The sequence below is a fragment of the Protobothrops mucrosquamatus genome, unplaced genomic scaffold (genome assembly GCF_001527695.2).
Source record: "Protobothrops mucrosquamatus isolate PMUCROS unplaced genomic scaffold, P.Mucros_1.0 scaffold4157, whole genome shotgun sequence".
Classification (NCBI taxonomy): Eukaryota; Metazoa; Chordata; class Lepidosauria; order Squamata; family Viperidae; genus Protobothrops; species Protobothrops mucrosquamatus.
Genome location: NW_015390083.1, coordinates 80620 through 93492, shown reverse-complemented (window position 1 = coordinate 93492; position 12873 = coordinate 80620). Strand labels below are relative to the sequence as shown.

The following is a 12873-nucleotide window of genomic DNA, read 5'->3' as shown; positions in this document are numbered from 1 at the left end:
AAATTTCTTTAAGTATCATCAAAAAGAGTAACAATATTAATGTCACCAATCAGTAAGCATCATAAATTCATTGCGGTTAAAACTTTCCAGAACCGGAGAAGCAACAATGTATCTTTATCCTGTTGATAACCAGACGAGAGTAAAAGTGAAAAGCGAAAGTAATCCAGAGAAACGGCAGATCCGCAGCCATTTTCTCTCACTTTAAATCCTCAGTAAATAAAGAAGATGTTAATAATTTTCAAAGTTAAAGTCCCAATAAATCCATTACGGTTCCAGCCTCCTGTTCAGTTCTGTCTGCTTATAATTTTAAATCAAATACCTTCGATCGCAGAGGTGGGGGCTGCATCTGGCTTCGCTCCACAAGCAAGGAGCGAAGGCGACTCGGGGCGCGGAGAATGTCCAGACTCCGGGCGAGCTAGCATCTTTCACCCCGGATTAAAACAGAACCGGGGCAAAAGGAAGCTCTAACCCTATCCGGACTCACTCACCTCCCCCTCTTTGCCCGAGGGACGAGGTTCCTAGCCGAGAGACAGCTGACGAACGCTGTCTCTTCAGGCTTTGACGCGCTCCCGGACGGGCGGCTAAAAAAGCCGCCATGCGATGCAGCCTGGCACCACCGGAAGTCCAAGCCTTTAATCATCTTAGTTGCTCTTCTCTGCACTTTCTCTAAAGTCTCAACATCTTTTTTGTAATATGGTGACCAAAACTGGATGAAGTAATCCAGGTGTGGTCTTACTAAGGATTTATAAAGTGGTACTAGTACTTCACGCAATTTTGATTCTATGCCTCTGTTTATACAGCCAATGATTGTATCAGTTTTTTGAGCGGCTGCTGCTGCACACTGCTGGCTCATGTTTAAGTGATCATCCAGGCCACGATCTCTCTCTGCATGGGATTCCATAGCTTTGTAGTAGGACTGAAAAAATGCAGATAATCTTTGCCACTCCGCATCTGATCTTCTGTGATCGAGCTGAGGATAAAACCAAAATAAGGGAGATGCATTTTACTGTTGAAGCTTTCACTTGAAAGAGGAGGTGCAGTAATATTTGGGTGTATGATGTGTGTATTCAACTACAGTCTCCAATCTGAAATGGTATAGGTTCTCCTGCTGAAATGTATAAGTTCTCCTGCTTGAGCAGGGTGCTGGACTAGAAGATCTCCAAGGTCCCTTCTATTCTATTCTATTCTATTCTATTCTATTCTATTCTATTCTATTCTATTCTATTCTAGTCTAGTCTAGTCTAGTCTAGTCTAGTCTAGTCTAGTCTACTCTAGTCTCATTCTACTCTAGTCTACTCTAGTCTAGTCCAGTCCAGTCCAGTCCAGTCCAGTCCAGTCCAGTCCATATTCTCTCTTCTCTTCTCTTCTCTTCTCTTCTCTTCTCTTCTCTTCTCTTCTCTTCTCTTCTCGCCTAGTCTAGTCTAGTCTAGTCTAGTCTAGTCTAGTCTAGTCTAGTCTAGTCTAGTCTAGTCTAGTCTAGTCCAGGTCATATTCTCTCTTCTCTCTTCTTCTCCTATTTTAAACCTATCATATCTCCAAATCAGGCAGTTGTTCCTTCTGGGCTGTTTCAGCAAGGATTAGGATCCTTTGAAAAATGGTATTTCCTCTCCTATTTTAGATTCATATCTTCTTGCTTCATTCCTCTCTCTCCTTTAGGCCAGAAATGTCACCTCTCATTATTGGCAGAGTACTGTTTACCTGGGGGCATTATCCGTGCTTACGCTATCTTTGCACGTGTGCTTGTGTACATACAGAGAGAGAGAGAGAGAGAGAGAGAGAGAGAGAGAGAGATATGCAGGTGCAAATAAATACAAGTCTGTAAAATATAGTTCATGTAGCAAACGTTTGAAGCACAGATATCAGTGAGGAACAGTGAGGTAGTCGTGAATAGACGTGTAACAGCTAATCCTGGCAAAGTCATGAAATACATGCCAGTTCATAATTTTTCTATTTCCTTTTTGTCATCCTTTGATCTCTCTAGGTTTCTTCTCTCTCTTTTCTCCCCCCAACCCCCATACTTGTAATTCTTGCTTCAATGCAGCTGTCCTTAGCAAAGCAGGGAGGCATTTCCTTTGGAAATTTTGAGTCACCTTCATATTCTCTGAGGTTACCAAAGATCTAATACCTGATACCTTTATATCCAGAATGCAGAAAATGTCACAAATTCCCCCCAAAGTGCTTTTTCAAAAGGCGACCTTGGACTTTGTTTTTCCTTGAAGATGTTTCGCTTCTCATCCAAGAAGATTCTTCAGTTCTCATTGAATGGCGGAGAATGGAAGAATTTATATATTCCTTGCAGTCATCCAGTCATTATTGCCTTTTTAAAAAAAACACCTTTTAGACAACCATGACCTGTCCTGGATGATTGAGAATCTCCATAGAGGTCAAAAATACACAAACATGACACCCAGCTGTCCGGTATGACATTCCCGGAGCTCCATCAAAGAGCTGCAGCCAATTGTAATGATCGACATGATGGAAGGTAACATGTTTAAATGCACAGGGAATCAGCACCTGATTTCATGAGATGAATGTAGCAGAGCCCGTATGGTGGTTAAGCTCAGGGCTTTTCAACCTTTTCACCCATTGTACCACTTTTAGGATATGGCAACATCCAAGTACCACCAGTCGCCTAGCTAGGTGTCAAAAACTTAATTACCAAAAAAAAAAAAAAGGAAAAAAGTGATAAAGTACAGGTAGTCCTCGACTTACAACATTTCGCTTAGTGACTGTTCGAAGTTACCATGGCACTGAAAAAAGTGCCCCCCAAGCCACAGCTGAGCAAGACACCTGCCTGCCCACCCAGCAGCGCTCTTCCTCCTGTCCGAAGTTTTCATTGTTGTGAGCATTTCTGTTGGGGATTGGCAGCGGGGGTGGGGTGGGGGGGTATTTAGTCTTTATTCCCCCCCGTCTGCTGGGTGGTTGCAGCAGGTTTTGGTCACTTCACGTGACCCTGGGACACTGTGACCGTCATAAATATGAATCAGTTACCAAGCATCTGAATGTAAATCACAAGACCCTGGAGATGCTGCAACATTCCAGCTGATCGGCGCTTCTTCCGGGCTCAGCAGAAGTGCCAGGATCAGTGCTGCTTTCAGCTGATTGGTGCTTCTTCAGGGCTCAACAGAAGTACCAGGATCAGCGCCGAGCTCCAGCTGGAGCCTGGCGCTGATCCTGGCACTTCCGCTGAGCCCTGACAGCCCTGCAGCTCCAGCCATCTCTCGCTCAGGCTTGTGCGGTGCTGCCACCGGTTCAGCTCATTCCCCTCCCCCGCTACCACTTTTCTAGGATGGTCACGTACCACCTGCCAGGTGCCAATGTACCACAGGTGGTACCCGTACCACTGGTTGAAAAGCCCTGGTTAAGCTGAATGTAGATGGTTTGTAGATCCGGCTGCAGATTCTTTTAACTCTGTTGTTTCTGTACAATTTGTAAAAAAAAAATACGATTTGAATTTGTTGATGTTTTTAAATCGTTGTAAGCCATCTAGCGACATATAGTTTAGATGAGAGACTATATAAATTGAATGAATGAATGAATGAATGAATGAACGATACAGATAGTCCTTGACTTACATCACAATTGGGAGCATGAATAATGGTGGGCAAGCCATGTTGTGCCCATGTATCCGTACAATATGAACTGCACTACTTGCCAATTGGTTTTTGGGTGCAGTTCAAGTTGCTGGTGATTATCTCTAGACCAGGGGTGTCAAACTCAATTTCATTGAGAGCCGCATCAGCATTGCGGTTACCCTCGGAGGGCCGGATGGGTGTGGCCAGGGTGGGTGCGGCCTACTGGGTGGGCATGAATGGAATGGGTGTGGCCTACTGGGTGGGCATGGCCAGCTCTACATCGTTCGCGTCAAGGGTGCCTGTGGGGGCCTGGGTGGGAGTGGGACAAATCTGAGGGGTCTGGCAGAAGGAGGTGGGACTGGGGCAAGTGCCAAGGCATGGTGCATTTCTTCATTCCTCACAAAGGGTGACACCTCCCCAGCATGCACCCAGGGGGCGGGGCCGACGCGGCAGGGGATGGTTCCTCTCTGTTTCCAGACGGCCTTGTGGAGCTAAGACTGAATGCATTTCAGCATAGATGACCACCACAAAATTGTACATTGGCTCCCGGCTGGCCTGGGCCAGGGCCAAGGCAGAGGGGGCGGTTCCCTCACTGTTTCCAGGATGGCTTCGCGGGCCACATGAAACCACTTTGCGGGCCGCATCCGGCCCCCCGGGCCTTGTGTTTGACATGTCTGCTCTGGACCCCTACATGGCACTAGGCCTGGTGATTTGAGGGACTGCCTGTCATATGTAGTGTCTGGCATCTTATTTGCTCCAACAGAGATTGTTGGCTGCAGCCCCAGTGCTATCATTTAGGTCCCAAGTGGCAGGCCTTCTCTGTCAGAGCACCTGCGCCTTGAATTCTCGTTCCCCTGAAGATCTTCACGGTCCTCATGGCTCACCTTCAGACAACTCTCCATGGCCAACTCACTGCAGGACAGGTCACAATGGCCAACTTGCTATGGAACAAGAGTTACACTAATATCTAAGACAGTGTTTCTCAACCTTGACAATTTTAAGGCATGTGGACTTCAACTCCCAGAATTCCACAGCCAGCATTGCTGGCTGTGGAATTCTGGGAGTTGAAGTCCACATGCCTTAAAATTGTCAAGGTTGAGAAACACTGATCTAAGAAATAACGGGATAGAATCATTAAAGAAAAGATGCCAAAGGAGGAACAAAATGAAATGTGAATGACAAAAAATAAAATAATGTTTTAATTGTTTTAAATAATTAAACTGAATCGTTGAATTGTCCTGTGGCAAGTTGTCCTGTGGCAAGTTGGCCATAGTGAAGTGACCCATGGCAAGTTGGCTGTGGTGAGTTAGCTGCAACAAGTTGTCCTATTCCATTCGGACAGCCTTTAAAAATCTGGTGGTGGCCCAAGGTTGGGGGCGGCTAAGTAGTTTGGGTGAATCTCCTTTCGGGGTGCAGTGGCGGTATGTTCTAGCTCTTGATTGTCTGCCTCCATAGGACATTTATGTTTTATACTTTGTTTTGTGTTGTTTTGTGGGCTCATAGATTGCGAAGTTGCCTGTGTCATTTGGAATAAGGACAGCCTAGTAAGGTGAGAACTAAATCCAGGACATAGCATACGGGTCCAGGGCACTGTGTTCCTGAGTTTATGAAGATATTCCTTAGGTTGAGATCCAAGAACATCTTGAAGCATTAAGAGATTCCACGCGGATTGGAAATTGGTGCAAGCAATTCTGATTCTCTGACTAGAGTCTCCAGATGTTATTTACTGTTAAATCAAGATCATGTAGAAACAGGTTTCTTTCTTTTCTCATTTATAGAATATAAAGATATTGTTTAGAAAATGGATTGCAGGCACTTACCTTGAATCTATGCCTTAATGTCAGGAAGATGAATCACACACAATTATCTTCTTTGTCAAGAAGAATGTAAAGAATGTACTGTAAATGGAGGTTTCAAAATAAAATCTTTCAGATTCATCAAAACAAAAAAAGGTTGGGACAAGATATCGTGGCAATTCCATGCCAGTCAGAGGTGTTTCTCCCTAAGTAGCTAAGTCACAGAAAAGATATGTTTTCCTCCAGGTGGTTTAAATTAATACCTTTACAAAAATCAGATTTATGTAACAAAAGATGCAGAGGTTACCAGGAGGAAAGAATATAGTTAATGGCTGTAGCTTTGCTTTAAACTTACTATAAAGATTCCAGGGAAGACCTTAAATGATTTTGATAGTTAACGGAAAATAAAACTAGCCACAAAGGCATTTCTAACTTAGCCTGGTTCTTTTAGGAGAGTATAGAATACAAGGAGGAGTAACGTGTGGAAGATCATTAAAGGAAAATCTAACCTAGGACAAACTTCCTGACAGTGAGAACAATTAACCAGTGAACAGCTTCCCTGACTCATATTTATGACGGTCGCATTGTGCTGGGGTCATGTGATCACCTTTCGCGACCTTCTGTCAAGCAAGCAAAGTCAATGGGGAAACAAGAGTCACTTAATAACCGTGCTACTAACTTAACAACTTCAGGGATTCACTTAACAGCTGTGGGAAGAAAGGTCGTAAAATGGGGCAAAGCTCATTTAACCACTGTCTCGCTTAGCAACGGAAATTTTGGGCTCCATTGTGGCCGTAAGGCGAGGACTTCCTGTATCTACTGGTTGTATTGTCCCTGACCTTCACCTACTTTCTTTGCTAGTACTGACGTATTCATTATGGATCCGTCTACAATAGACAAATGGCAGGGTTCTCTTTGTGAAGGTGTTAAAACCCTCTCCGTGGAGTCTGCCTTGAGCTTTGTCCATCTGGCTGAGACAATAAGCTTCCCCACAGATAAAAAGTAGATTTTTCTCTGCCTATGTCGCTCTCGCAACCTGGGATGTTAACAGGATAACTGTAAACATAGCAATTCCTTTTATGTTGCACAGCGTTATCATCGGTCCTAACCAGTGATCTGATGTAGGCATAAACCTGCACAGTTTAGGACAGTGATGGCGAACCTTTTAGAGACCGAGCGCCCAAACTGAAACCCAAAATCCACTTATGTATCATCAGGTGCCGGGTGGGCGTGGCCCATTGGGTGGGCGTGGCTGCGGTGGTAACGGCAGACTGGGTGGCACTAAAAAGTTCAATCAATCAATTCCAACTTTGCAAGATCTTTTTTTTTCCCCGCGAGAAGTTGAAATTGATTGATTGATTGAACCTTTTTTTTTTCCACACGGCGGCGGAGGACTAAAGCGAAAAGGTTTTATAAAACCCAGCTGAAGGCCTAGGACTGGGGCGACGGTGCGCGTGCCCACATAGAGGGCTCTGCGTGCCACCTGTGGCACCCGTGCCATAGGTTCGTCACCACGGGTTTAGGATTTGTGTGTCTGCATCCTGCATAATTAAAGCAGGGGAGGAAAGGAGATATGAGAAACTCTGGGCTCTGTCCTTCCTGAGGATTAAAACAGGTCGCTGAGATGAAAGCATGCTGAGGCCAGAAACCATAAAAAAGACTTTTGCATTTTTAGAGATATGGATTGATTTATAGAATATATATCTGAAATAGAGTAAGAATGTATTTTTTTTGGAGTAATATTTTTATTTTAGGTATGATAATCACTTTGCAATGGAAGGAGAACAAGAAAATGGATTGTGATAAAGGAAGACATGGCATTAATAAATGAGTTATTAGAATAAGAAATAGAATATATTTGGGAAATGTAAGAAAGTAACTATTGGAGTAATATGTTTATTTTAGACATAACTATTATGTTATGAAACAAGGGAATTTAGGGATATCCGAAGTGTAAATAATATGTTTATTTAAGGCCAAATTGGATTATGGTAATTGTAAGTTAGTAAAGCTTAAAAACAGGATTTGGATTTGTATAGGTCAATGGTGGCGAACCTATGACACGGGTGCCAGAGGCGGCACTCAGAGCCCTCTCTGTGGGCACGCGTGCCGTCGCCCCAGTCCTAGGCCTTCAGCTGGGTTTTATAAAACCTTTTCGCTTTAGGCCTCCGTCACCGTGTGCAAAAAAAAAAAAGTTCAATCAGTCAATTTCAACTTCTCGCGGGGAAAAAAAGATCTTGCAAAGTTGGAATTGATTGATTGAACTTTTTAGTCCCACCCAGTCTGCCGTTACCACCACAGCCACACCCAGCCAATGGGCCACACCCAGCCAATGAGCCACACCCAGCCAATGGGCCACACCCACCCGGCACCCGACGATGCATAAGTGGGTTTTGGGTTGCAGTTTGGGCACTCGGTCTCTAAAAGGTTCGCCATCACTGGTATAGGTGAAATGTTATTGATTTTTTTTTATTATTGATTGAACTTTATTTAGAAATGTATTAATTTGAATATGTTATATTAATTGAGAGAAATAGAGAGGGAATCTTTAAAGAATTAACCTGAGCCATATATGTACGATTTTGTTTTTGGATGATTGATTCCCCCATCACCACATTGTTTCCCAAGCACCTTGATGTAAAAACTAAAAAACTAATAAAACTTGTTCAAAAAAAAAAAGAAGAAAGACTTTTGCATGACAGATTAAGATATGATTCTGGGTGAAATTGGCAATGAAGTGAAGGGCACGTTTTCTTAGGCATTTGCCTCCCTTCAGTAACTATCAAAGTTAAACAAGAACAAAGGTTGGCTGCTTTTTTTGACCAAAGATCTGTTTATTTAGTCTGGACATAGTGTACAGTGTGATTTGTTAATCTGGCTGTACACTTTGAAATTGGTTCAGTGTGTTGGGCAACTCAGCCATGCAAACTACAGCATGGTGCGAATGTGACCACAGAGCAGATCCCACATCAAGTAGGATCTACTAGGAGGAAATCTGCCCACTCCCACTCCACCTGTGGATTATGCTCTCAGATGAAAACCATAATTTATTTTCTGGAAGAAGGAGTCTTTACTTCCGAATGTGCTCTCGATCCTGTTTTCCCCTTTGGTAAACAGTGAAAATGTTTCATTTCAAAACTCAGCTAAAAATAATATAGAAGAAATACAGATCTTATTGCCTACTTTTATCATCCTAACTGGATTTTGGTCATCTTTTCCTACCGTTTTTCCCTGCAAAATTTGGGGAAAGTTGGTCTAAATCAGGAGTGTCCAACGTTGGCAACTTTAAGATGTGTAGACTTCAACTCCCAGAATTCCCCAGTCAGCAATATGCTGGCTAGGGAATTCTGGGAGTTGACGTCCACAGGTCTTAAAGTTGCCAAAGTCAGACACCTTTGATCTAAACTTTGCAATCCAATGGATATTCCATTACCCTTATGGATGGCGTGCATTAAGACAGGGGTCCTCAACCTTGGCAACTTTTAAGACTTGTGGACTTCAACTCCCAGAATTCCTCAGCCAGCAAAGCTGCATTGAGAAATGTTTCAACAGAGCAGAAGGGTTTTGATAGGCTGAGTGGCCTTGAAAGAACTACACAACGTTGTGGTCCACCTTAAAAATGACCACAGGTACTGTAGTCATTTCTGCACTGCTGTGAGTCAGACAGACTGTAATCCATGAAAATGTGTGCAATAATATAATCGCTTATTATAGGAGGTGCCACACGCACACGGCTGCTTTTATGGTGATAGATTGGGCGATAAACTTTGCCCTGAACTGTTGGAGGCCAAAGGCATTTCTCCTACTTCCCTCCATTAGTTAAGTGGTTGGTGTGAACAAGTTAACCCTTGTCCAAAGTCTGCATGACTGTACAAGACCTTGGAATTAGATCTCTGCATTAGTTGAGCTTGAGCAAAGAGAGAGCACGAATGTATTAATCCCGTGCTAAAGACGTACTATTTTCCATAATAAATGCAGTAAATTTAATAAACGTACATTAAACGTTATATTAGTGGTTACTGTAGACATTTGAGCATTACATCGATTGAGAAAAAGGAGGCAGTGAACATGCTGGTAGTCCCTGACTTACAACCATTTGTTTAGTGAGCATTCAAAGTTACCAACAGCACTGAAAAAGGTGACTTATGGCCATTTTTCATACTAACAACAACAACAACAACAACAACAACAACAACAATAATAATAATAATAATAATAATAATAATAATAATAATAATAAAGTTGGAAGGGACCTTGGAGGTCATCTAGTCCAACCCTCTGCTCAGGCAGGAAACCCTATACCAGTGGTGGCGAACCTATGGCACGGGTGCCAGAGGCGGCACTCGGAGCCCTCTCTGTGGGCACACGTGCCGTTGCCCCAGCCTCGCCTCCCCTGCGACCCCCTCCTCTCCAGAAGCCCCCCTGAAGGAGAGTCACCCCTTAGCATGGCTCACATGGAGCAATGCAGCCAAGGACATGGCAGCCAGGCAGCATAGACAAGACTCTGCCCTCACAACCCATCATGTGCAGTTGATGCTGCAGGGCGCAGGCAGAGGGTGTGACTGCCATAGCACTGCTGGGCTGCCTGGGCAATCTGCAGTGGGCCCTGGAGGCAGTGAGTGGTCCTGTGGGCAGGCAGGGTGGGGGATGGGGGCGGGGGAATGGAGGCGGGGCAGGGACAGGGGCAGGGCAGGGGGCAGGGCAGGGGCGGGGCAGGGGGTGGAGCAGGAATGGGGGCAGTTTTGGGGCACTCGGTCTCTAAAAGGTTCGCCATCACTGCCCTATACCATTGCTGCATCCCTGTGGTCACGTGATCAAAATTCAAACGCTTGGCAACTGGCATGTATTTGTGACGGTTCCAGTGTCCCACCTGCCTTCTGCAACCTTCTGACAAGCCAAGTCAATGAGGAAGCCAGATTCACTTAACAATCATGTTACTAACTCAACAACTGCAGGGATTGACTTAACCAGTGTAGCAAAAAAAAAAAAAGATCATAAAATGGGACAAAACCCACTTTGCAACTGCCTTGCTTAGCAGCAGAAATTTTGTGTTCAGTTGTGACCAGAAGGACTATCTGCATTGGAAGTTTTGAGAATGCCATTTAGCAGATGGTTTAGCAAAATTTAGAATGGTCTGTGAAGCAATGAGAGAAAAAGATAAAGAAATACATGCAAGGTTCCTGCAAATACATGCAACACACACACACACAAAACTGTAACTGTGAGAGGGACCTCGGAGTCCTAGTGGACAATCATTTAAATATGAGCCAGCCATGTGCTGCAGCTGCCAAAAAAGCCAACACAGTGCTAGGCTGCATTAACAGAGGGATAGAATCAAGATCACGTGAAGTGTTAATACCACTTTACAATGCCTTGGTAAGGCCACACTTGGAATATGGCATCCAGTTTTGGTCACCACAATGTAAAAAAGATGTTGAGACTCTATAGAAAATGTACAGAGAAGAGCAACAAAGATGATTAGGGGACTGGAGGCTAAAGTATATAAGGAATGGTTGCTGGAATGGGTATGTCTAGTTTAATGAAGAGAAGGATGAGGGGGGACATTTATTTATTTATTTATTTATTATTTATATTTTTACCCCGCCCTTCTCCCTGCGGACTCAGGGCGGCTTACAGCCTTTTAAAAACAAATACATAAATACAAAAAATACTAAAGTTAAAATGTTAATTAAGATGAAATATTATTAGGCCTTTGTTATTTTAAAAATTATTATAAAAACCCAGCTAAAAAATAACCCTTAGGCCAGTCCTGCCAACTTAAATAACCATGTCTTGAGGGCGCGGCGGAAGGAAGGGAGATCCTTTCTGGAGGTTGCTGTAACCGATCGACTTTGTGGTCCGATTTGGAGTCGTCAACCCTCTCGGCATCTTCTTGGTGGACTGTGTCCGAGCAAGGAGGGTTCTTGGAGAGCCACAAGGCCTTAACAGCTCCGCCTGCTGCTTCTTCGGCCGTTATCTCCCTCAACGCGTGTTGAAACGAGACAGTTTCTCTAGCAAAGATTTTTTGTTGAAGTTCTCGGCTCCTCAGACCACAAACTAAACGGTCCCGTAGCCGTTCTTCAAGATCCTTGAATTCGCATGGCCTTGCAGCTTGGCGAAGAGCAGCTATGAAATCTGCAGCGGACTCCCCGGGACGCTGGTCTCGCTGTTCAAAGGCGTGTCGCCAAGCGATGACCAAAAGCTTCGGCTCAAAATGTTCCTTGAGCATTTTTTTCAGTTGTGCGTATGCAATGGACTCAAGCGGCGCTGGAGCAACCAAGTTCTCTGCGCTGTCGAATGTTGCTTGACCGCAAACACACAGCAGCGTCGTGGCCTTCAATCCGTCTTCCCGAACTTGGTTGACTTGGAGGTAGTTCTCAACCCTCGTGACGTAGGAGCTCCACCTCTCTGGATGGGCGACGTCAAATTCTGAGAGTCGACCTATCTTCGCCATGGTGAGTCTTTGGCGGCCTTTTCAATGCCTCGTGCTGCGCAGGCTTCCGTGGGACTTCCAGGGCTGTCCATAGAAGCAGTCTCCTCCAGTGTCTTTGTACTGGCAGGAAAAGAGTGAGTGGGGGTTTGGAATGCCGTTCCACCAAGGCGCTTGCTAGGCCTTTCCCCGTAGTGACTCAGCTCGTCGAATTTCGGCAGCACGATCCCACCCTCGTCGCCAATGTTCTGTTTTCTGCTGGGTTCAGCATTGAAGAGGCAGGAGTATTAAACAGGTACTTCTTTATTGAAGACAAAACAGAAACTAACAAACCTGGCTCCGCCCCTATTTATACATTCAGCTTTGGGCGGCGTCAGCCAATGAATGCACCGTATTCTCCCGCTCAAATGCATACTAATCAACCATGCAGACAGCAAGTCTGGCTAGCAGACCACGTGGTCTGCTAACAGTCCTTGCACAGACCTCTGCAGCTTTTCCATAAGTTTAACACAATACATTACAGTTATATTCCCATTATTAAGTCACAGTAAGTAAGAGGCCGATGGGAGTAGTTGCTTCCATACTGAAGAATTTCTTTCCTGTAATGCTCAGAAAGTTGGAATTATACAAGATTGGCATTGATACAATATTACCCAGGAATGTTACTCCCAGCAGCAGAGATAGCCTTTTATTATGTTTCCAAGAAATAATTTTCATTTAGCATAAGTTCTGCAGCCTTTAATTAATCTTTCTATCAGAATGATGGGGAAGTTGGGAAATAATTATACTTTGGGAGGTAGGGGGGGGGACAGATAGAGAGAGATTTCCTTTGGGGTTTTCTTTCCTTGAGAAAAAAAATAATGAAGGGAAGCCAATTGTTAGATCGCGCAGGCAGTAAGACACGAGTCGAGTGACAGTCAGCTCTCGGTTTATTGGCAAGGCATAAAGTAAATCCGGACTGGCATCTGGGCCAGGGGAGCCCTCTTTTATGGGATTCCCCTGGCTTGTAATCACACAATTCCATTGGCTGGTAAGACCCCGTTGCTAGTTAGCCAACCAGCAACGGGCATGA

At 44.4% G+C, this 12873-nt stretch overlaps 1 protein-coding gene across 1 annotated transcript in view; it reads right to left on the bottom strand.

The window, feature by feature from the left end:
- Window positions 1–11846: 11846 nt before the first annotated feature.
- LOC107298638 (branched-chain-amino-acid aminotransferase, mitochondrial-like) overlaps window positions 11847–12873 on the bottom strand; it is a gene marked incomplete at its 5' end in the record, with an annotated part of 73629 nt that continues 72602 nt past the window's right edge. Inside the window, 1 exon segment of the mRNA XM_015828016.1 lies at window positions 11847–11924. Coding sequence (XP_015683502.1) covers window positions 11847–11924 — 78 coding nt within the window.